The sequence below is a fragment of the Podarcis tiliguerta genome, assembly GCF_965153285.1.
Source record: "Podarcis tiliguerta genome assembly, chromosome: 18".
NCBI classification, from domain to species: domain Eukaryota; kingdom Metazoa; phylum Chordata; class Lepidosauria; order Squamata; family Lacertidae; genus Podarcis; species Podarcis tiliguerta.
Window position 1 is genome coordinate 10,519,548 of NC_139551.1, and position 24,477 is coordinate 10,544,024.

The 24,477-nt window shown below is 47.5% G+C and overlaps 2 protein-coding genes and 1 long non-coding RNA gene across 3 annotated transcripts in view; 1 reads left to right on the plus strand and 2 right to left on the minus strand.

Moving 5' to 3' along the window:
- The window catches only part of ADAMTS10 (ADAM metallopeptidase with thrombospondin type 1 motif 10), a 47,626-nt gene extending 45,597 nt beyond the window's left edge, over positions 1-2,029 (minus strand). The window contains exon 1 of the mRNA XM_083421413.1: positions 1,535-2,029. The gene's annotated coding sequence lies outside the window, so the exon portion shown is untranslated. The remainder of the gene's footprint in view (positions 1-1,534) is intronic.
- Positions 2,030-7,292: 5,263 nt separating this feature from the next.
- ZAP70 (zeta chain of T cell receptor associated protein kinase 70) overlaps positions 7,293-24,477 on the plus strand; it is a 37,156-nt gene continuing 19,971 nt past the window's right edge. The window contains exons 1-3 of the mRNA XM_083421621.1: positions 7,293-7,484; positions 21,062-21,520; positions 23,393-23,553. Coding sequence (XP_083277747.1) covers positions 21,119-21,520; positions 23,393-23,553 — 563 coding nt within the window. The 5' untranslated portion in view covers positions 7,293-7,484; positions 21,062-21,118. The remainder of the gene's footprint in view (positions 7,485-21,061; positions 21,521-23,392; positions 23,554-24,477) is intronic.
- LOC310668718 lies at positions 9,379-13,563 on the minus strand. Its single transcript, XR_014506814.1, has 2 exons — positions 12,881-13,563; positions 9,379-10,176 (listed from the first exon to the last, which is right to left on the minus strand). It is a non-coding gene; the product is annotated as an uncharacterized lncRNA (long non-coding RNA).

Sequence of the window (24,477 nt, forward strand, 5' to 3'; positions counted from 1 at the left end):
GAAGAGCAGCCGAGACGAGGGAGCACGTTTAAGCTTGTTGGGAAGGTAGACATGTAATCCCGCAGTGCCCAATTAGCAGATGCAGGTAATTAAAAGGTTGTCAGAAAGTTGGGAGGAAAACACACACACAGGGGTGCCAACTTAAATAAAATATGTTGGGGGGGGGAGCAGGTAAGCCCCACCCTCCATAATTGATCACATGATGCAGTGCACCCACGCCATTTGAATGGCAATGCCCATCAATACCGCCATTGCTGCCTCTCCCCATATGAACCAACCCAGACCCTGAGGCCCTTTTTCATGTGCTTCTTCCATGAGAACAGGGCCTTCTCTGCAGTGGCTCCCTGCCTGTGGGATGCTCTCCCCAGGGAGGCTGGCCTGGCGCCTTCATTATACACCTTTCGGCGCCAGGCCTTTGGCTGGCTGACATCCAATGCCCGTTTAAAATGTGGGGGTTTTTCGGATGGGGTTATTGGGTTGTTCTTTTTTATGTTTTTATTATGTATTTTGCGTTTTTATATTGTGATTTTATGTTGCAACCACCCTGAAACCTGCCAGTATAGGGCGGTATGCACATTTAATTAATAATAATAATTTGGGAGGGGGCTGGCTCTCGCACACAAACCCCACACCCCAAGCCACCATATCAAGGGAGACTGATGTTGGAACACTGGCCAGGCCCAAGCAGACAGTCAGGGGTGGGCATACATTTTGGGGGCTGACGGGGGGGGGCGGACTAGACTTTATTTCACCCAGGTCAAAGACCCAGTTTGACAACCCCTACACACATACACACACACACACACAGGCTGGGGTCTCCATGGCACCCCTTTGGAGGCCCAAAACCTGGCAGCCCCCCCACTTCATAGCTACGGCTCTGGGGGGCTGTTATGGGGTTCCCTTTGCAACCAGCAACCTGGGCAGTCCCTGGCACTGCCCTACAACAGATCGCCACCTTTAAAAATAAAATAAAACAACTACTACATCTCAGATTTTGATGAACATGTCAAAGCCGCTGGTGGAAGTAAATATTTCCTATGCCTTAAGCGCGGGGTACCAGTTAGGGAAATGCTATACTGTATAAATGCATGAATTCAGCCGCTTTTAGGACTCCTGGGCGATGAGGGACCCCGAAAGTCACGCTTCCTTCCTTTCCTAGTCCACCCGCCACTGCAGATGGTCGAGATCAGCCCTGGAGATTTTTGCATACGTGTAGAATTTGGGGAACGCGAAGCGAACATACTTGGCAGCCGGCAGCAATGTTTTCCCACCCACCCAGAAGGCAGCAAGCCCTTCCCATTCCCCGGAACACAGGCACAGAGAGACAGAAAGCCCCGAGCAAGACATCTTTTCGGGTGGGGACCGGGGGGAGACCGTGTCCCCGGCCTCATCCCCCAAACCAGGCGTTTTTGCGCACGGTTTCTGCAACTCCGTCCCGGGAGCGCTTCATCACATCTCCCCCCCTCCTCCAGCTTTGCAAAACCAGAAAGTTCCCAAAGGAAAAAAGAAATTAAATCAATTCCCCTTCGCATACCTTTCTCTAATTTTGTTTTTTTGATTTTTCTTCTCCCCGCCCCGGGTTTCTTGCCGGAAATTTCGGTTGGTCCGACGAGAGCGGTTATCCAAGCGCAAGGCGCAAAGTTTTTTCCCCAAGCAACAGCTGGAAAGAGAAGAAGGAGAGAGAGAGAGAGAGAGGGAGAGAGAGAGAGAGAAGCGGCGGAGGGGGGAATTCAGGGGAAACGCTCCTCCTGCAAAAAGTCTTGAGCTAACGGATTCGTTGCAAGGAGGAGAAGAAAAAACAGAAAGAGGGAGAGGAAGAGAGAGAGAGAGATTTCTTTTCAGGAAGCAAATGGAGGTTGTAGGAAGCAGACCGCGCTGTTTAGCAAAAAAAGAAGGGGGATTTTGCCAGGCTAATTAAGAAAAATATAAAAGCCACCACAGTTCTTCCCCCCACCTTCACCCAAGGAAAAAAAGAGAGAGGGAGAGAGAGCAAGAGAGAGAGAGACCTCCTTCTCTGGTGACGCCATTGAAAGGCTCGTCTCTTTCTGTTACAGATGTTAAGGCACCGCTGGGTTGCTAAACCACAGCGGGAAAGGGAGGGGGAGACAGATGCCCACCCCCCAGCATTTCACCGGTGAAAATCATCACCTTTTATTGTCATCACACACAAACATCCATAACATATCAGTACCTTGCAGAGCCAGGCAGAGGCCCTGGTTAGGTAGATAATGTGCCCCCCCTTTTTTGTTTACCCTGGGGATAACTGAAGTCTTATAAATAAGTGAGTATATAAATAATTTTCACAAAAGTTATGCTGACAAATAATTTCATTTCAAGCCTTGAACCGTATCTGCATATAAAGACAACATGGAAAATATAGATATACAATAGTGCTTTTAAAAAATAGATAGGGAATGTATGCTGACAGAGGCCCCCTTTGGAATCGGACGCCCGGGCCAAGTGCCCCATATGCGCCCCCCCCCCCCGGTCTGGGCCTGGTCAGTACAGAGTTACCGCTTCCCCCGTGGCACAAAACATTTACCAAAAAAAGGAGAGGCAGAGCTGACTATTGCCACAACCTGTGTAAATAGTAATGTCTTTGTTGTTGTTGTTGTTTAGTCGTTTAGTTGTGTCCGACTCTTCGTGACCCCATGGACCAGATAATAATACCCCACCCATCTGACTGGGTTGCTCCAGCCACTCTGGACGGCTTCCAACATATATAAAAACATAATGTAACATTAAACACTGAAAAACTTCCCTATCCAGGACTGCCTTCAGATGTCCTCAAAATGTTGTATAGTGACTTATCTTCTTGGCTCAGGGATCGCATAACTCCAGATCCGCCAACATTTAGGAACGTCCTAAGGAACAGTGGAAACGGGATGCAGGTGGCGCTGTGGGTTAAACCACAGAGCCTAGGACTTGCCGATCAGAAGGTCGGCGGTTTGAATCCCCGCGATGGGGTGAGCTCCTGTTGCTCGGTCCCTGCTCCTGCCCACCTAGCAGTTCAAAAGCACAAGTGCAAGTAGATAAATAGGTACCGCTCCGGCGGGAAGGTAAATGGCGTTTCCGTGCTCTGGTTTGCCAAAAGCGACTTAGTCCTGCTGGCCACATGACCCAGAAGCTATACGCCGGCTCCCTTGGCCAATAAAGCGAGATGAGCGCCGCAACCCCAGCGTCGGCTATGACTGGACCTAATGGTCAGGGGTCCATTTACCTTTAAGGAATAGTGGGACATTCCAGGATCAAATCAGAAAACGGGACTGTCATTGGAAAATGGGGACACTGGGAGGGTCTGCTGATGGGAGGAGAACAGCACATCTAAGGTCAGGGGGAGTGGGGGATGTAATATTTAGAGCAGGGGTCCTCAAACTAAGGTCCACGGGCCGGATAAGGCCCTAGGGACTCGTTTATCCGGCCCGCCTGCTCCTGCTGCCACCCACTCTTACTGGCGCTGCACTGCGCAGCTGCCCACTTCCGGGTCGGAGGAGCACCGGAAATACCTTGTGCGCATGCGCAAGCGTTATTTCCAGTGCAAATCTGGGTCGGAGGAGGCCCTTGCACATGCGCACAAGCTATTTCCGGTGCTCCTCCAACCTGGAAGTGCACCGAAAATAGCATGTGCGCACGCATATGGGCATGCGCTCCTCCACCCTCCGGCTCGCTACACAATCAGCGCTGGAGACACCGGCCTGAGGCATGGTAAGTTTGCTGACCCCTGATTTAGAATCCTAGAATCATAGAATCCTAGAGTTGGAAGAGACCCCAAGGGCCATCGAGTCCAACCCCCTGCCAAGCAGGAAACACCATCAGAGCACTCCTGACATATGGTTGTCAAGCCTCTGCTTAAAGACCTCCAAAGAAGGAGACTCCACCACACTCCTTGGCAGCAAATTCCACTGTCGAACAGCTCTTACTGTCAGGAGGTTCTTCCTAATGTTTAGGTGGAATCTTCTTTCTTGTAGTTTGGATCCATTGCTCCGTGTCCGCTTCTCTGGAGCAGCAGAAAACAACCTTTCTCCCTCCTCTAGGTGACATCCTTTTATATATTTGAACATGGCTATCATATCACCCCTTAACCTCCTCTTCTCCAGGCTAAACATGCCCAGCTCCCTTAGCCATTCCTCATAAGGCATCGTTTCCAGGCCTTTGACCATTTTGGTTGCCCTCCTCTGGACACGTTCCAGTTTGTCAGTGTCCTTCTTGAACTGTGGTCATTTAGACAGCCTGCTGGATCAGGCCAGTGGACCATCTAGTCCAGCATCCTGTTCTCACAGGGGCCAATCACGAGGAAACTGCCAGCAGGATCCGAGCGCAGGAGCAACGCTCCCCTCTTGTGGTTCCCAGCATCTGGGATTCAGACAGTCTTGTAGCTCCCTCATTGGAAGCCCACATCCTCGCCAAAACAGCCCTGCCCACACCCTGTACCCCCGCCTATGCATGAGACGCGGGTGGCGTTGTGGGTTCAACCACAGAGCCTAGGGCTTGCCGATCGGAAGGTTGGCGGTTCGAACCCCTGCAATGGGGTGAGCTCCCATTGCTCTGCCCCAGCTCCTGCCAACCTAGCAGTCCGAATGCATACCAATGCAAGTAGATAAATAGGTACCGCTCCGGCAGGAAGGTAAACAGCGTTTCCGTGGGCTCTTGTTTCTGTCACGGTGTCCTGTTGCTCCAGATGTGGTTTAGTCCTGCTGGCCACATGACCTGGAAAGCTGTCTGCGGGCAAATGCAAATATATATATATATATATGTGTGTGTGTGTGTGTGTGTGTGTGTTTAACATATCATTTTCAACAATTATTAAACATTCTTTTGTATCTTATACAATTTTTTTTTACTTCCATCAATCACATCTGAAAATATTTTCACTTCATTTACATTTCTTACTTTCAATATTACATTTACCATATTTTTTGCTCTATAAGACTCACTTTTTCCCTCCTAAAAAGTAAGGGGAAATGTGTGTGCGTCTTATAGAGCAAAAAATACGTAAATCTCATAACTAATGTCTATCTTCTTTCTCTTCTTTGCAATATTTCATATATTTCTCCTTACTCGTAGTCCTGCTAGCGTAATTTGTTGAGTACTGTTGCTCTTCAAATAGTTTGTATATTTCTTCCAATCTTCTGTAAATCTCTGGTCCTTCCTGTCATTTTATCCAATTCTGCGTAGTCCATTAATTTTGTCTGCCATTCTTCTTTCGTCACGCCTTTGACTGGACTTAACCGTCCAGGGGTCCTTTACCTTACCTTGACATTTACCTTTACCTTTTACCTTACCCCAGCCTGTATTTGAAGCTGTTCTTTCCCTCTCGTTAGTTGTCTCACTTACCCAATTCTGGGTAGGAAAACAGGGTGTGTTTTTTAATCCATTCAGCCCTTATTGGCGTAATACTTTTTAAAATGTAACTTCAAAGAGCAGAGCATCTCAGTTTCATCTCTTCCACAGAGGCCTGCGACGGGTGATGCAACTGTGGGCCTTGTCAGGCAAAGGGGTCCTACTTTGCAGGAGCCATAGAAGCAGGCCTGTGGAACTCCCTGCCACAAGGCATGGCAATCTGTGCTGGCTTGGGTGGTTTTAATTGGGTGGTGGGTTTGCTCTGCCTCCACAGGACCTTTTCTCTATGTTCCTAACTCAAACCAGATCTTTATTCAGGATCATGAGGACTACATCCTTAGTTTACTTTTAGAGGGAAACGTCACTATGGAAGACAGAGGGCGGGGAATGGATTGGGGAGTCTGCTTCCCATTTTTGAAAAACAGCGCTGTGCAAGAGTAAAAAAACAGATAATGTACATTTCTCATAATGCCACAGGGTGACATCACTTATTAAAGGCTGACTCCCCTTGCAAAATGGTGCAGAGGCACAGGGTGGGAAAGCATTTAAATAGCATTAATGATAATAAATAGATATATTTATAAGGGGCCCTTTATGGGATGGGACGTGTGTTAGTGTTCAAAGTGCCCTCTGGTGGCCAAAGAAGGGAAAGCTTTCCTTTTTTCAGATATATTTTATTGTTATTGCTTTCTTAAAGAAATATTTTAAAGGAAAAATCTCAAAGTGATTTGCAACACATGAAAACATCAAACAAAACACTCCAGATTAGTATTTCAGATCCTTCTCTAAGTGACATTTTGCTTTCCCCTAATTTATTAGACTGGCTTAATTTATAGAGCTGCCCTAAAGCAGAAGGACTCTAGAAATTTCACATATATATTCCAACACACAATAGATTTTTCTTTCATTTTGTCGACTTCCCATCACATTTTCCAGGGTTGTTTTTTATTTCTCCCCCTATCTTCTCTCTCATATTATAACAATAATGAAAAAATCTCCATAGTTCAAACCCTGCTTGCGAAAACATCATTCTAAAGTGCCTTCTTTCTGTAGGTTTCCTCACCCTGAAAGCATTTAAAGACCTGCTGCGACGGGCGCGCCAGTACTTTTTCCTCTCCCGCCATTGGGCCCGCTCAGATAAATTGCCCCTCCCTCACTGAACAACCCTTTACCCAAATTATTATTATTAACTCACCCTTTCCCATTAATTGAAAACAAACCCTTTCCCCCAGACATGAAAATGAACGCAAATTAGGTAAACATATGTCAAAAGTGCTCGATTGATTCAGATGAGGAAATGTGGAGTTCTTGTCCCTTGTTGCAATGGTCTTCTGGTAAGGATACAGATTTAGAGTATCAGCTCAATCCGTAGAGCATGAGACTCGGAATCTCAGGGCTGTGGGTTCGAGCTCCATGTTGGGCATGGAGTAGGGAGTTGGATTAGATCTCCCTTGGGGTCCCTTGCAGCCCTATAATTCTTTGATTCAATATGCAAAAACCCAACTGGACATTTTCATTTGTATCAAAATCATTATTTCTCCTTCCTGCGCTGCTGGCAATCCATCAAAATCTTTGACCTGAGGCTTCCAATTTTCCTTTGGAATTTCTACATGCGATGATTCCAACCACTAGGCCGTGTTGCTCCCCCTGACCCCAGGCAAGATGCCTTGCCCTACCAGGCAGGGAAGCGAGACCTGCAGGTTTTCCCATAAGAGAGGGGAAAGAGAGTTATGGCTCTACCGGTTCAATTTCTGCCTGCGGCACAATACTCAAACAGCGCAGGAGCTCTCCCTGAGAAAGGAAGTGGCGAATGTGAGTTTTTCAGGCCTAACGTGTGCTCTTTACACCTTCTCAAAACCAGAAGCCTTTCTTCAAAAGAGCTTTTTCAACCTTCCTGCTTACGTAGGACGGAAATTGGGTCAAAACTTCAAAGACACCCCCCACCTCACCCTGTCGACGTCTGCAGAGCAAACTCAGACACTTCATTGCCAGAGACCAGAGCGCTCTCTCTCTCTCTCTCTCGTTCCCTTTACACCCCTAAAAACTATCATTTTGCTTTGGGATGGACATCTGACTCCATTCATTTCCCCTTAAAAAGAGAGAAACAGATAGAATCATTTACGGAAGTGTCCCCTCTGGATCAGGTAAGGATCTTGAGATATTTGATGCACAGATAACCATTTTCCTCCCCATTTGGTGCTGAACTGGCGCTGCTCCACATTGGTAAGAAATTGATACTTCTTTGTGTTGGCCTCTGGAACTCCTTGCCTATTGACATCAACAGAAGTCTAGTGTCCAGATCAAGGGAAGTAAGGGTACCACTCTATTCTGCCTTGGTCAGGCCACAACTGGGATACCGTGTTCAGTTCTGGGCACCAAAATTTGAGAAGGATGTTGACAAGCTGGAAGGTGTGCAGAGGAGGGCGACCAAGATGATCAAGGGTCTGGAAACCAGACCATATGAGGAACGGTTGAAGGAGCTGGGCAGGTTTAGCCGGGGAAAGAGGAGACTGAGAGGATGTAGCCTTTTTAATCCATGGGTAGGAATAATTGTTGCACCCGAGCAGAGACAAAAGGAGCCAAACGACACCAAGGGGTTAATCCAGAGAAAGAGCGTTTTATTCTGCCATCCGGAGGGGCAGAGGCACCTGTGTGATTCAGTTCACAAAAGACAGGCCGCACCGAAAACATTTTACAAGCAGGCTTTATCCTTTTTTCAAACCCCTTTTCCCCTCTCCCCCTTCACACATTCTTACATAGAATGTTGCTTTTCGTCCCCTGCCTCTGTTCCCGGAAGTATGTTGCAAATCAATGTACCAGGACAAGGTTGCTTAGATCTGGGAACCCGAAAGGTTTTCTGTTCTCAGCTCTAGGTTTGTTACAGCGTTTTTGTTACAAAGAGGACTGCTTAGCTTGTGCTTTTTGTCTTAGAGGAAATTGCAGTTTTTAAAATGCGTACGCCGAGGCCTGACTGGGGGGGGGGGGGGAATTCACAAACAGTTTTTAGGGCTTTCTGGGGTAACCCTAACTGTACCCCTTCATTCCATACCTCTCAATTTTGGACAGCCTTTTTCTCAAAAAGGCTCGTCCCAGGAAGGCACAGGCTGATATACTTGGGTCAGAGCTATAATCTGGGGGCGAAGCATGCGAGAAATCATATTGCGTGTCATTGTATGCAAGCATTGCAGCAAGCAAGGTACAGAAAAGCAAAAAATTAGCAAAATGAAAAGTGGGCCAAGCAGCAGCAAAAACAGGCCTTTTACCCATCCTAGTTTTGGCAACCAGTCAAGCCATGACATGTCCCATCCCTCCCAAGTTTGGGTAGGAATATGGGCCACTGTTTCAAGTCCTGCTGCCAAATTGCGAATGGCCTCACCATGATCAGAGATGTTAAAGCAACAGGCCCCACCGGTGAGATTTAACGCTGCACAAAAGCCGCCATGTTGCGCCAGGAGAAAGTCCAACGCTAATCGGACTGAGAGAAACGCATTGCGTGTCTCATCCAATTGCGTGGCAATTAGTCTAAGGGCCGTGGCTGTCGTGTTAGCAACAATCTCTACCACTGCCTGGAGTCTGATTATGCGGTTCAAGTTATAGATTGGCCCCCTCGCCCCAGAGATTTTCTCTCCCCGATTCCAGGAGGCTGGTGCATAATGGGCCAGTATCCTTTCCGGAGGCCACTGATTTTGGCCCCAATCCTGGGAGCTGCCACCTGCAAGTGTTGCCAAGTCAGCCAAACGCCTCCTTCTAGGGGGTGCAGAGGGTATCTGGTCAGGAATCCACATGGGGGGTATTAAGTAGGCTGGAAAACAGACCCCATACCATCCTCTTGGGAGGGCATGATAGGCCTTTCTGCCACACACCCAGTAAACGTCCTGACCATGGGCAGATATGGTGCCTGTCAGCAAGCGGGCCAGGCATGCAGTCAATTTGGAACCAGAAAAAGTTCCTGTCTTGGACTCAGGCATGTTAGTTGGGGCTGGGAAGGTACGATCACAGTGGGAAGTGCCCACATAGGTCTGAGCGTCACTGGCGTCATTTGATTTGTTGACACAAAGGCAGCCAGTGATCCTGTGAACCTGGAAAGGGACGGAATGATTCCATAAAGAAGAATGGTTGCCCAGAGGCTGGAAGGCAACAAGTGGAGCTGTAACCAAGGATTCATTCCAAGGCACAGGGAGGAGTGGCATTCCTCCCAGAGCATCTACAGGGGCCAGAGTGCAAACGGCACAATTGGTCCGATTTGCAGAGAATGCAACCATCTCAGCAATCTGAATCCACTTATTATATGTGTGGTGGGGCCCCCATGATTGCAGCAGTTGTCTGGTCACTGTGAGTGGTATTGGCATTTCAAAGATCAAAGGCAGCAGAAATACCAGCACGGGGACCCACAGTCGTATTTGAGCCATTGTATGCATGTGGAGGGGCTTAGGTAAGTGCTAGAGAGTGGGCTGGGATGTAATTAAGCCGAAAGAAAAGACTCACTAGACACCCTCCTCTGCAGGGGTGGTGTAAAGCAAACCAGGCCCAGGTACCTTCAATAAAGTTCAGTTATGCAAAAGGAAAGGAAAGAAAATGTGAAAATGTCCTCTTTCAATCCATGCTGGATTCTTGAGCCGTGCAAAACGTCAGCTTCCAGAGTGACGTGAACAGGGCTGTAGTCTGGTGGGCGTCCAGTCGTCTGGTGGGCGTTGGACGTCTTGGGTCTCTTCCAACAAGGCTGGAGCGATGTCTGGACGTCTGGGGTGAGTCGAAGGGGCCAGTGCAGATCAGGTGTCACAGATGCTGGTGACTTTAACAGCTGTAGAGAAACAGGACAGCCTCTGGCCGGTTTACCTGTCAAGAGAAGAGAAAAAGAAACACACGGCAGAACGACTGTACATTGACAGATAGCATTTGCACCTAAGGTATAGGCCTAGCAAACATTAATTCAAAAGGGTATGCTTGGCAGGAAACTTCACAAGGGGTTAACAGTTCTGTTCCTTGGGTTTAGTTTTGCCAGCTGAGATTTTTTTTTTAAAGTCTCATTCATGTGCTCTAAATTTCAGAGCTCTCGTGGCCTGTAAGCCATGTTGCCAATTTCAGTTTTCATCTGCCAAGTTTGCTAGTGTCCAATGTGTTCCCTTGCTTCTGGCAAAATATCAAAGTTTCAAAATTCCTATGTTATGCTGCGGCTCCTTTTTCAGAGTAAAATTGCACCTTAAAAAGAAAAACTTGACAAAGTTCACAGAAAGCATTCACTTGCTTTTAAGAAAGTCACTTTCCTCAGGTTAGTGCTTGGGGCAAGGGGGGTGGGTAACCCTTGGCCTTCTGGGTTTTTGTGGCTGAACCATAAATCAGACAGTGTGGGGTTCAGGGTAGCTGGTTGGTGAGAATGCAGCATTTTCCTCTTGGGATAGCAGCCAAGAGATAACGCTCTGAAGCTACCTCCAAGCGCCTGGCACAAGGGGAGAAAAAAAAAAAAAAGCTGATGTCCTGTTACTTGCATGAATGAACGTTAGAAACAGTTAGTTCACTTGCTTCTAGCTGCAACAGTCTTTTAGCAAGAACAGAGATGAGAAGAAATCATTTTTGAGAAATCTTATTGTTCCCAGCCTGTGGGGGTGGGGTGTGTCGGGCGTGGGGCCTATGGGCATTCCATTTCCCAATGACCCTCTTGCCTGCAGATGGTGCACTGGCTTCTTCCCTAGGCGTCTTCTTTCCCTCCCGTGGACACCCTCTTGCATTTTTGGCTTTCTGGCTGCTTGAAGACAAACCCCTAATTATTTTGGCTGGGTCCTCTTCGAAAGAAGGATTCTGATTTAAAGTGCTTGGAGGTCTGTGGTCCTGTACCAGGGGGTCCACAGGGGGTCGTACAGTCAGTGGGTGGGCCATCAAAGTGGAGTTTTAGCTGCCTCAATTGCAACATCAGTATTGTCCGCTGCCCTGAGGGCATGTATCTTGCGGATTTCCTCAATGGTCAGTATTGTAATCCCAGGGTTTTCAATCCCTTGGGTTTAATTGTCTATTTTTTTTAACAGTTCTGTCCTATGCGACTCTCAAAGCCTTCTGCTCTGTTTCTTTCTGTCTGCCAATTCACATCCTTGCATTGTGCTGCTTCTAGAACCAAGAAGCCACATCCAGTTCTGTTTTAAACGGTTCTACATACTGGAACACTCTATCAGACTGCTTCCTAGTCCATCTTATCTCTTTATCTAGAGTTCTTCTGAAGTCATCATTATCACAATCATCATCACCTTCCTCTTCACCTTCCTTGCTTGCATCAAAAGGGGGTTGGGTAAGGGGAACCTCTTTTAGCCCTGGTGCAGTTGCTGCATAGGGTGGAGGGTGCAAATTATTATTCCTTCCTCCTCTTCTTCTTCTGGGACTGTTCTTCTGGAACTGGTCAGACTGCTGTTTTTTCAAACTTATAATTGTACTGAACACAGTTTGACTTGGGCAGTCACAATTCTATTTTTCCGAAGCCATGAGGGATTTTGATCCACATTGGCTTTCCAGATAGAAATATAGGGAATCTGATCTGTGTGGGCCTTGAAAATGTTATTCCATAAAATGTTGACCAAGTTTGGATCAAAGGATCCTCCAGGAGGCCATTCTGGTAAATACGAAGGCCAGTCAACTTCACATAAATGTTGGAGTCTGTTTTGTTTGAGTTTACATCCCCACTCTTCTGCTTTCATGGCACTTTTCCAGTTTTCCAGAAAGCTCTGTAGTGGTGTCTCAAGAATTGTTTTACTGCTTTTATTTCCCATGACTCTGGGATCCTGGGAACACTGGGACACTCAGCCCTCCTAACGTTATTTTCTCTCACTCAGTCACAGGCCGGACGTTGCTTTCAACGTCTCACACACTCAAAACATTCACTGGAGTGTCCCCACACGCACATTCAGAAAAAAAACAACAAAAACCCATGCACCTCCCCCAATCCCTTTCCCCCCCAAAAAATAACCACAACCGGCAGCGTTTAGACTTCGACCGGGGCCCAAGAGCACTCTACTGCTTCTTTTGGACACAAAAAGAACCATAACCGGCAGCGCTTAGACTTTGACCGGGGCCCAAGAGCACTCTACTGCTTCTTTTGGACACAAAAAGAACCATAACCGGCAGCGCTTAGACTTCGACCGGGGCCCAAGAGCACTCTACTGCTTCTTTTGGACACAAAAAGAACCATAACCGGCAGCGCTTAGACTTCGACCGGGGCCCAAGAGCACTCTACTGCTTCTTCTGGGCACAAAACCAACCATAACCGGCAGCGCTTAGACTTCGACCGGGGCCCAAGAGCACTCTACTGCTTCTTTTGGACACAAAACCAACCATAACCGGCAGCGCTTAGACTTCGACCGGGGCCCAAGAGCACTCTACTGCTTCTTCTGGGCACAAAACCAACCATAACCGGCAGCGCTTAGACTTCGACCGGCGCCCTGCAGCACCCTTTTTGCTGCTTTTCTGGGCAATACCAAAACCAGTGGCACTTCTTCTACCCTGCTGGCGGAGTTGATCAGACTCTCTTATTGCTCCCACCTATCCCTGTGGAGCCTACCTTGTTCCTCGAGGTACCTTCTTTCTGCACGGCCGTTGCTCTTTCTCTCCGTCACTTGTCGCGTGTCCACTCAGGAATGGGTGGCCAGTCCCTCCCACGAAGATGGCAGGATGCGCGCTGGAACTGTTGACCCAGGATCCTGAGCTGCTCGCCTTGCAGTGACGCCCTGGACCTCTTTGTCCCTCGATCTCGGGGAACATGGTTTTTCCCGGCCAACGCACCAGAAATATGTAGCCTTTTTAATCCATGGGTAGGAATAATTGTTGCACCCGAGCAGAGACAAAAGGAGCCAAACGACACCAAGGGGTTAATCCAGAGAAAGAGCGTTTTATTCTGCCATCCGGAGGGGCAGAGGCACCTGTGTGATTCAGTTCACAAAAGACAGGCCGCACCGAAAACATTTTACAAGCAGGCTTTATCCTTTTTTCAAACCCCTTTTCCCCTCTCCCCCTTCACACATTCTTACATAGAATGTTGCTTTTCGTCCCCTGCCTCTGTTCCCGGAAGTATGTTGCAAATCAATGTACCAGGACAAGGTTGCTTAGATCTGGGAACCCGAAAGGTTTTCTGTTCTCAGCTCTAGGTTTGTTACAGCGTTTTTGTTACAAAGAGGACTGCTTAGCTTGTGCTTTTTGTCTTAGAGGAAATTGCAGTTTTTAAAATGCGTACGCCGAGGCCTGACTGGGGGGGGGGGGGGAATTCACAAACAGTTTTTAGGGCTTTCTGGGGTAACCCTAACTGTACCCCTTCAAGGAGATATGATTGGCCACCTTCAAATATCTCAAGGGCCGCCACACGGAAAATGGAGCATCTTGTTTTCTCCTGCTCTGGAGGGTAGGACTCGAACCCGTGGCTTCAAGTTACAACGAAGGAGATTCCGACTAAACGTCAGGAATAACTTTCTGACAGTAAGAGCCGTTCGACAGTGGAACAATCTCCCTCAGGAGGTGGTGGGCTCTCCTTCCTTGGAGGTTTTTAAACAGAGGTTGGATGGCCATCTGTCCTAGATGCTTTAGCTGAGATTTCTGCATTGCAGGGGGTTGGACTAGATGTCCCTTGGGGTCCCATCCAACTCTACAATTCTGTGATTAGGGGACACCTTCTTCACTGTACTCTTTCCTGTGCTCAGCTAAATACGTTTTCGTTGCTGTTTAGACAAGCCTTTCCAGACATGTGGAATCGTAGAGTTGGAAAGAATCACAACTCCCCGTGCCGTGCATGAATGTTGACATGCTTTTTAATCTGTTTTCATTTTGTCACAGTTTTTATCTTTGTTTTAAAGAATTGTTTCCCCCAATACTTTTAATGGCCTTAATTCTATTGAGAAACACCACTTTGTTGTTGTTCTATGAACAAGTGGTATAGACATTTTATGGAAAAAGCACACAGCAAAAATAAAATAAAACTGGGGGGTTCAAGGTGGGGTTTCAGCGATTAAACTTCAAGGGGGTCCTTGTTTGTTAAAGGTTGGTTAGGGTGGGCTGGCGATGGGTTTAGATAGACCGGTGGTGTGATTTCGTGTAAGACAGCTTCCTATTTAAACCAGCCACTTATTCCAAACCACAGGACTAGAAACTTCTTTGCAGGTAGAAGGTCCTGGGGTTCAGTCCCCTGCCTGAAATCCTGGAGACCCACCTTCAATCACTGCAAATAGTCCTGAGCTTGATTGAGCCATAGTCTGACTTGGTATATATAGCCAGAATTTTTGTTTGTTCAGTTTGCTATGTATTTTTATTGATTTTTATTCATTGGGGGCAGCTGCCCCTCCCTGCCCCCCCTGGCTACACCCATGTATATGTCTCTATCTAAATCAGAATCATGAGGACCAGAAACTAACTTTAGATTTACAATGGAAGGCCACAGCTCAGTTGCAGGAGAATCTGATGAAAGGCAGCGTCCTACATTCCCAGTCAATCCTATCAAATGCTTTCTCCAGAACCGCCAGGACTTAGCAAACTTAGTTTTACTTTCAGGGCAAGGCAGGAGCTCCCTGGCTACTTTGCCTGCAGAAGGTCCCATATTCAAGCTGCCAACCAGTGTAAACAATACTGAGCTCGATGGCCCAGGGGTCAGAGTAGTCCCCGTTGGACTCACTTCGGCCCATCAATTTCCAATGGGTCTTCTCTGAGCTAAAAATGTTCAGTGTTTGCAGAGGAAGCGGAGTCTTGCGATTGACATCTATACTGTGACTTGGGCTTGATTTCGGTTTCTCTCAAGTTTTCCACCCTTCCAGTTTTCAGTTTGTCATGTTTCCACATCCGTTTGCAAACTTTAATAAAATAATTCTAAAAGCCCTGATGGAAGTTCATCAGCAGTTTTGCCTCCCATCGACGGGTTTCTGTGTGGAGTTTCCCTAATATGATGCATCCCTGCGTGTTATTTCTGCGAATTTGCGCATGATTGTCGACACACATTTCCACCGGGGGTCTGCACATTTAGAGCTATGCTTCATTTGCGGGGGCTGCATCATTCGAGTTCAGAGGCTTGTGAAATGAAATTATGAAGTTGCTAACCAGCTTCTCGCTGGCTGGCAGACATGAATGCCACATTGGTGGTGAATGCCGGGCCAATGTGATTTAGGGACAAGTATTGACTACTTGGGTGGGACGCGGGTGGCGCAGTGAGTTAAACCACTGAGCCTGGGACTTGCCAATCAGAAGGTCGGCGGTTCGAATCCCCGCGACGGGGTGAGCTCCCGTTGCTCAGTCCCTGCTCCTGCCCACCTAGCAGTTTGAAAGCACGTCAAAGTGCAAGTAGATAAATAGGTACCGCTCCGGCGGGAAGGTAAACGGCCTTTCCATGCGCTGCTCTGGTTCGCCAGAAGCAGCTTAGTCATGCTGGCCACATGACCCGGAAGCTGTACGCCGGCTCCCTTGGCCAATAAAGCGAGATGAGCGCCGCAACCCCAGAGTCGGCCACGACTGGACCTAATGGTCAGGGGCCCCTTTACCTTTACTGATTGACTGCTTGGGTCTTCCATGCTCAATAGGGTTATAACTTTCTGACTCCCCCCCGCAAACCCCCCTGATTTCCTGTGTCATAAAGGGATGAACTTTTGCTTAGAAACACTGAAAAAGGGACTAATTGTTCTCAGTTGTGAAAAAAGGTCACCCCGAAAGTTGGAGTCACCATATACAGTGGTGCCCCGCAAGACGAATGCCTCGCAAGACGGAAAACCCGCTAGACGAAAGGGTTTTCCGTTTTGGAGGTGCTTCGCAGGACGAATTTGCTATGGGCTTGCTTTGCAAGACGAAAATGTCTTGCGATTCCTGGGGGTTTTTTTTCACTCCCCACCCCCTTTTTCTAAGGCACTAAGCTGCTAATAGCCTTTTAGCAGCTAATCCGCTAATCCCTTAAGCCTTTAATAGCCGCTAATAGCCGCTAAACCGCTAATAGCGCTAATCCGCTAATGGGCTTGCTTCGCAAGACGAAAAAACCTCTAGACGAAGAGACTCGCGGAACGGATTCTTTTCGTCTTGCGAGGCACCACTGTATGTACTTTGAAAATGGCTTCAAGGACTTGTCACAAAAACGCTTACAAAAAAGCACTGCAGGTGTTGGAGAATCACTGGAAGCAGGAGCCATCCGTACTCCAGACACCAGAAGTGATCCATGCGCAGAATGTGCAATCCAAATGATGCGGGAATGAATCATAGAATCATAGAATCATAGAGTTGGAAGAGACCACAAGGGCCATCGAGTCCAACCCCCTGCCAAGCAGGAAACACCATCAGAGCACTCCTGACATATGGTTGTCAAGCCTCTGCTTAAAGACCTCCAAAGAAGGAGACTCCACCACACTCCTTGGCAGCAAATTCCACTGTCGAACAGCTCTTACTGTCAGGAAGTTCTTCCTAATGTTTAGGTGGAATCTTCTTTCTTGTAGTTTGGATCCATTGAATGTTATGGTGCTTGCAGCAGAAACAAAGTCCGTCTGCAACCTTGATTTATTCTAGGTGATAAGAAGTGATGTACAATGTACGAAACATTGTACAAGTATTAGAAAATTTGCAAGCTCTGTTTTCCCCATATTTTAATACATACTATGCATATTACATAATATGTTAAAAAGGTAAAGGACCCCTGACAGTTAAGTCCAGTTGCGAATGACTCTGGGAGCGGTGTCCATCTCACTTTACTGGTCAAGGAAGCCGCAGACAGTTTTTCTGGGTCATGTGGCGAGCATGACTAAGCCGCTTCTGGCGAACCAGAACAGCGCATGGAAACGCCGTTTACCTTCCTGCCAGAGTGGTACCTATTTATCTACTTGCACTTTGAGGTGCTTTCGAACTGCTAGGTTGACAGGAGCGGGGACTGGACAACAGGAGTTCACCCCGCCGCGGGGATTCGAACCGCCGACCTTCTGATCGGCAAGTCCTAGGCTCTGTGGTTTAACCCACAGCGCCACCCGCGTCCCTACAAAATATGTTATACAGCTACAAATACAAAAATGGATGTATTGATTTCAGGGTGACCTTTTTTTCAAATTATTTGGAAATGACAGCTCGTTCCATTGTTTTTAGGCTAAAATTCATGAGGCTGTAAAAAAGTTATGACCCTAATGCTCAACCTGTATAGAAATGGGTGTTTTGTTTTGTCCCCCCCTGCAAAAGAGAAAAGGCTCAGGACAGGTTGAGAGGGGGGGGATCCAAGAACCCGCACAGTCCCAAAGCAACAGCCTTGGGCAAACTTTTCCAACAAACTATTTTGGGGTGGGGGAACTTACCCATTCAACCTATAAAAATAAATTGCCTTGGTCTCCCCCTCTGCCTCAAAAAAGGTTGAGCAATTGTACGTTTCCGAGCACAATTCAAAATGTTGGTGCTGACCTTTAAAGCCCTAAACGGCCTCTGCCCAGTATACCTGAAGGAGCGTCTCCACCCCCATCGTTCTGCCCAGACACTGAGGTCCAGCACCAAGGGCCTTCTGGCGGTTCCCTCACTGATGAGAAGCCAAGTTACAGGGAACCAGGCAGAGGGCCTTCTCGGTGGTGGCACCCGCCCTGTGGAACACCCTCCTGTCAGATGTCAGAGAGATAAACAACTCTCTGACTTTTAGAAGACATCTGAAGGCAGCCCTGTTTAGGGAAGCTTTTAATATCTGATGGACTATTGCATTTTAATATTTTGTTGGCCACCCAGAGTGGCTGGGGAGGCCCAGCCAGATGGGCGGGGTATAAATTAATAATAATAATAATAATAATAATAATAATAATAATAATAATGACGCAAACATGTACACAGTGAGCTTTGCTCCAAAAGCAATATCCAAATCTTTCCGTGTTTTCCAGCAAACTTACTTATTGTATTTTGTATTCTTTATTGTTAAATAAAATGTACAAAATGCACATAAAATAAGATACAAAAAAATAGGAAAAAGGAAGAAATAGTACCCATATAAAAAACAAAACAGAAAAAAAACATTGTGTACATTATAAAAAGGTGGAAAATTGTTATTGTAGTTAACCAGACCTTAATCTAATGTGGTATTTATAAAAATGAATTCCAAATATTGTTAAATCTGTCTAAGGCATGTGAACATCTTTTCCAGCAAACTTTGCGGGGAGGGAAACCTGTAAAAAAAGACCAAATCTCTCCAGAAAAAGGCTGCACAAAACTTGGGAAATGTTGAGCACGTGGGACCCAAAGTTTAGTTAAACTTGAGCATTATTTTCCAGGAAACACCAACTTTCTTAATGGTAAAAATTAGTAATAATCTGGCCTGCCTTCAAAAGTGCAAACATATCTTCCCCGAGGAGCAGGCCACATTTAGCCAACGCTTCCTCCAGGCAAAACACATCGGCTGCCTGCTGAGCAGGCAACTGCAGCTTGCCTGCCTCTTCACACCCACCAGCCACAGGCATGCTCAGAAATTTCCAACCACAAACACTCAGTTGCAGGGAGGCTGGATGGCTGTTGTGATCGCAGGCCTTTTAAAGATAATGTATGCTAATCAGAGACAAACACACAAGGTCAATTTTTTTAAAAACCTGGTTTTTCCACCTTCCTCGGTTTCCCCTGCAGGCAGAACAGAAGCTCTCCCACTTACTTCTCCAAAAGGTAAAATAATAATAATAATAATGGCCTATAAATTTTATGGTTTAATGTCTTAACCTGTATATTAAGGTATTTTTATAGCTCTGTTTAGAGTAGGTAATGTCTTGATAATATAAATGTTTTCGTATTAATCCAGCATATTTTCTTTTAATTGTTGAATGATTCTGTGTACATTGCGGCAGCCTTTGGCTATGTGCAATAAAACTGACTGACTGAATAATAATAATAATAATAATAATAATAATAATAATAATAATTTATTTGTACCCCGCCCATCTGGCTGGGTTTCCCCAGCCACTCTGGGCGTCTTCCAACAAAGATTAGAAATACATTAAAATGTCACACACTAAAAACTTCCCTGAACAGGGCTGCCTTCAGATGTCTTCTACATGTCAGGTAGTTGTTTATTTCTTTGACATCTGATGGGAGGGCGTTCCACAGGGCGGGCGCCACCACCGAGAAGGCCCTCTGCCTGGTTCCCTGTAGCTTTGCTTCTCGCAATGAGGGAACCGCCAGAAAGCCCTCGGCATCGGACCTCAGCGTCTGGGCAGAATGAGGGGGGTGGAGACGCTCCTTCAGGTCTACTGGACCGAGGCCATAAACCACTGCAAATCCTGTGTGCCATTGTAATGGATTGTTTGAAGTCATTTCTGCAACAGGGAAATAAAATTTTAGCCTCCCCATTCCCCACCCTGACCTGTCCCGTATTTTGCCCGACCAAAGGGGGCGACGAGGGTCATCTAGTCCAACCTATAAAAGTCCATCCTATAAAAGGATGTCATATAGAGGAGGAAGAAAGATTGTTTTCTGCTGCTCCAGGGAAGCGGACACGGAGCAATGGATCCAAACTACAAGAAAGAAGATTCCACCTAAACATTAGGAAGAACTTCCTGACAGTAAGAGCTGTTTGACAGTGGAATTTGCTGCCAAGGAGTGTGGTGGAGTCTCCTTCTTTGGAGGTCTTTAAGCAGAGGCTTGACAACCATATGTCAGGAGTGCTCTGATGGTGTTTCCTGCTTGGCAGGGGGTTGGACTCGATGGCCCTTGTGGTCTCTTCCAACTCTATGATTCTATGATTCTATTCTATGATTCTAACCCTCTGCAATGCCCATTGTGGGGGTTGAAGCCACGGCCTCGCCGACTGCTCTGTCCCGGAAGGCTTGAGAGCATCCTGGTGTCAGAGGCTTCGTTTCGTAGCTACATTTGCACAGCAAGGCCCCGGCACAAACACAGAGCGACCATCTGCCTGCTCTTAAGTCACGCCTCTTGACGGCTGAGCTTCCTGCCGCAACTTCCTTCCCCCCAATGACATACGAGCGCCTTCTGATTCTTCAATCAGATTCTTCAAGAGCCTTCCAGGATCAGAAGATGAGTGTAAACACATGGAGGCCATAAATTGCAAAATCTATCAAGCATGTAAAAGAGACTCCCCAGAGGGGACCTTTTCCAGTGTATAGGACCTTTTAGCTTAGAGAAAAGGCGAGGAAGAAGAGACACGGCCCTAGAAATGTACGAAATTAGTCATGGCATGGAGAAAAAAAGCAGAGGCATCACCTTGCCAACAAAGGTCCGTATAGTTCAAGCTATTGTTTTCCCAGTAGTGATGTATGGAAGTGAGAGCTGGACCATAAAGAAGGCTGATCGCCAAAGAATGGATGCTTTGAATTCTGGTGCTGGAGGAGACTCTTGAGATTCCCATGGACTGCAAGAAGATCAAACTGATCCATTCTGAAGGAAATCAGCCCTGAGTGCTCACTGGAAGGACAGATCCTGAAGCTGAGGCTCCAAGACTTTGGCCACCTCATGAGAAGACTCATGAGTCATACCTCGGGTTGAAGTAGCTTCAGGATAAGTATTTTCAGGTTGCTCACTGTGGCGACCTGGAAGTAACAGAGTGCGTTATTTCTGGGTTTCGCCGCTCGCGCATGCGCAAATGGTCAAAATGATGTCACACACATGCACGGAAGTGGCAAATTGGGAGCTCACCCCGTCGCGAGGATTCGAACCGCCGACCTTCTGATCAGCAAGTCCTAGGCTCTGTGGTTTAACCCACAGCGCCACCCGCGTCCCTTGGTATGACTGTATGCAATAGTAATAATAATGCCTGCCTGCTCCTGTTTCCCAGGTGTTCCCCTGAGCATCCTATGACCCCCGCTTGGGCAGCCCCAGGACCTGCCGCACGATGCCCAACCCGGCTGCCCACCTGCCCTTTTACTATGGCAGCATCTCCCGCTCGGACGCCGAAGAGCATCTCAAGCTGGGCGGAATGATGGACGGGCTTTTCCTGCTGCGCCAGTGCCTTCGCAGCCTGGGCGGCTACGTGTTGTCGGTCACCCACAACCTCCGGTTCCACCACTACCCCATCGAGCGGCTGATGAACGGCACCTTTGCCATCGCGGGTGGCAAGGCGCACTGCGGCCCCGAGGAGCTCTGCGAGTTCTACTCCAAGGACGCCGACGGGCTCTGCTGCCCGCTCAAGAGGCCGTGCAACCGTCCCGGCGGCCTCGAACCCCAGCCGGGCATCTTCGACTCCATCCGAGAGAACATGGTGCGGGAATATATACGGCAGACATGGCAGCTGGAGGTACGGGCACGATCGGGGCCTTACCTGTGGTTGGGGGGCACCAGAGGGGAAACATTGCGGCCAGCGGAATATGGAGCGGCACCCAAGATTAAGGGCAAAATGTCAAAAGTTGATTTTTATTCATTTTCAAATTTATAACACATCCAAATCGAATTAAAAGTGATTTAAAACACACACAGCTCAAAAAAACAACAACTGATTTTCCACTTTCTCAGGTATATTCCAATTCATCCCCTTTTAGATGCTGCTTATTTTACAGATTTATTTCTGCTTCACATCCAAAATTCTCGTCCCTCAGCTGTCCCTTTACAGACTCCTGCATACGGATTAAGCACAATTACATCAAATAAAAACAAGTGAGCAGTTATAGTAATTTAAACATTTCGTTTTTCTTTCCAACTTGCATGTAGATTCATTCTCTTATCCCTGATAGTTTTCAGCCTCTGCCTGTTTGCGCAAACCCTTTTCCTTTCCATAGGCAAACCAGATTATCTCCTTTCAATGTTCAGTCTTTGTTATTGAGTTAAAGGTAAAGGGACCCCTGACCACTAGGTCCAGTCGCGGACGACTCTGGGGTTGCGGCGCTCATCTCGCTCTATAGGCCAAGGGAGCCGGCGTTTGTCTGCAGACAGTTTTTCCAGGTCATGTGGCCACTTCTGGCGAACCAGAGCAGCGCACGGAAACGCCGTTTACCTTCCCGCCAGAGCGGTACCTATTTATCTACTTGCACTTTGACGTGCTTTCGAACTGCTAGGTTGGCAGGAGCAGGGACAGAGCAACGAGAGCTCACCCCGTCATTGCGGGGATTCGAACCGCCGACCTTCTGATCGGCAAGTCCTAGGCTCTGTGGTTTGGACCATATCACCACCCACGTCCCATGCGTTACAGCCTCTCAAATCCATTATTTGCATTCTATTGGACATAAAGCTTTTACAACGCCCTTCATTTCCTATTGGAGGGTATCACAAAGCAGGACTGGGAGATATCTGGTTTCCAATGTCATGATATATCACCAGCTAAACATCGTGATATACTGATATATCACGATGTCTGAAATAAGGATGGAACTGTGTAAAGGCATTTGCTGGCTTCACTGTTTCCCCGCATCAATATTTTTGCATAGCGCACGTATACACACACACACACCATGATTAGCAGCATATTGCAAGGTCAAAAATTATGAAACTCTACAATTCTATGCATGGGATGCGGGTGGCGCTGTGGGTTAAACCACTGAGCCTAGGACTTGCCGATCAGAAGGTCGGTGGTTCGAATCCCCACGACGGGGTGAGCTCCCGTTGCTCCGTCCCTGCTCCTGCCAACCTAGCTGTTCGAAAACATGTCAAAAGTGCAAATAGATAAATAGGTACCGCTCCGGCGGGAAGGTAAACGGCATTTCCGTGCGCTGCTCTGGTTTGCCAGAAGCGGCTCAGTCATGCTGGCTACATGACCCGGAAGCTGTACGCCGGTTCCCTCGGCCAATAAAGCGAGATGAGCGCCGCAACCCCAGAGTCGGCCATGACTGGACCTAATGGTCAGGGGTCCCTTTACCTTTACCTTACAATTCAATGCCACTAGATAGTCATTACATTTACATTTACATTTCCAGCACCCCCTTTCCTTTGAGGTAATCCCACTGCCCTCCAGGAGACCACACCACCCACTTTGAGAAGTTTAGAACAACGTAGAGTTACAAAAGCAGTTCCTTCCATCTCCAACATATAGGCGTTGAGTGCTGCTCTTATGTAGGAACCAGCTGGGGTTAAATGGGAGGCTGATAATTTCCCCCACCAGGCACAGCTTGTCTCGGAAGTTTAAATAATTCCCCGAAAGGCAATAGAGTCTCTGTTCTCTCCTCTTCCTTCTTCGTAGGGGGACACCCTTGAACAGGCCATCATCAGCCAGGCCCCCCAGGTGGAGAAGCTCTTGGCCACCACAGCCCATGAGAAGATGCCCTGGTACCATGGCCCCATCACTCGAGCGCAAGCAGAAGGCAGACTCTACTCAGGCTCGCAGCCTGATGGGAAATTCTTGTAAGCATGCTATCAGGGCAAAGCTTCCTGTCTGTCTTCTTCTTCTTCTTCTTCTTCTTCTTCTTCTTCTTCTTCTTCTTCTTCCAAATCATTTTTATTCATTTTCCAAATTTTAACGAATCAACCACAAATTAAAACACAGTCAATACAATCTCCCCCCAAAATGGCTTCCTGCACTCTGTCCTCGATGCGTCCATCATTTCCTCTCGTTGCTGCATTGTTTTCCCAACCTGTCTGTCGTCTTTCTGCGTTGCTGCCATTATGCAGTCAGGGCACCCATCTGCCTCGCTTTGCAGATCCGGGGCATCTATCAACCAGGGTCAAGGAGTTGGAATGGCCAAGTCTAGGAACTGCCGTCCTAATGTCCCACAAGAGGGGTGAGGAGCCCCCAGTCTCCTCATTTGACCTGCGAGGCCATTTCAGCCAAGCCCACCTCGCCGTAAGGATGTCAGAAAGAATCCACTTCCATTCTGACCCAGCGTTGCCACTGTTGGCTCTGCTGCGGTTCAGTTTCTGCCCGGTACTAACAGATCCTCCAAGGGTCCCTATTTTCCAGGGACAGCCCAGATTTACAGAAGCCATTCTGGTTTCTGATTTGATCCCGGAATGTCCCGCTTTTCCTTAGGACGTCCCTATTTTCATTGCAGAAATGTTGGAGGGTATGATTAGTTATGAGACCCACCCCCCCAAGCCAAGGAGATAAGTAACTAGACAACCGCTAGAAGACATGTATTATTTTGTTTTTATATATGTTGGAAGCTAACCAGAGTTTGCTTTGCTTTCAGAACCGCTTATGGTTCTTGTTAATTGCTACCTGTAACTAATGGAGCCAATTGGGCTGGACTTAATGACCCTTAATGGACGCGGGTGGCGCTGTGGGTTAAACCACCAAGCCTACGGCTTGCCGATCAGAAGGTCGGTGGT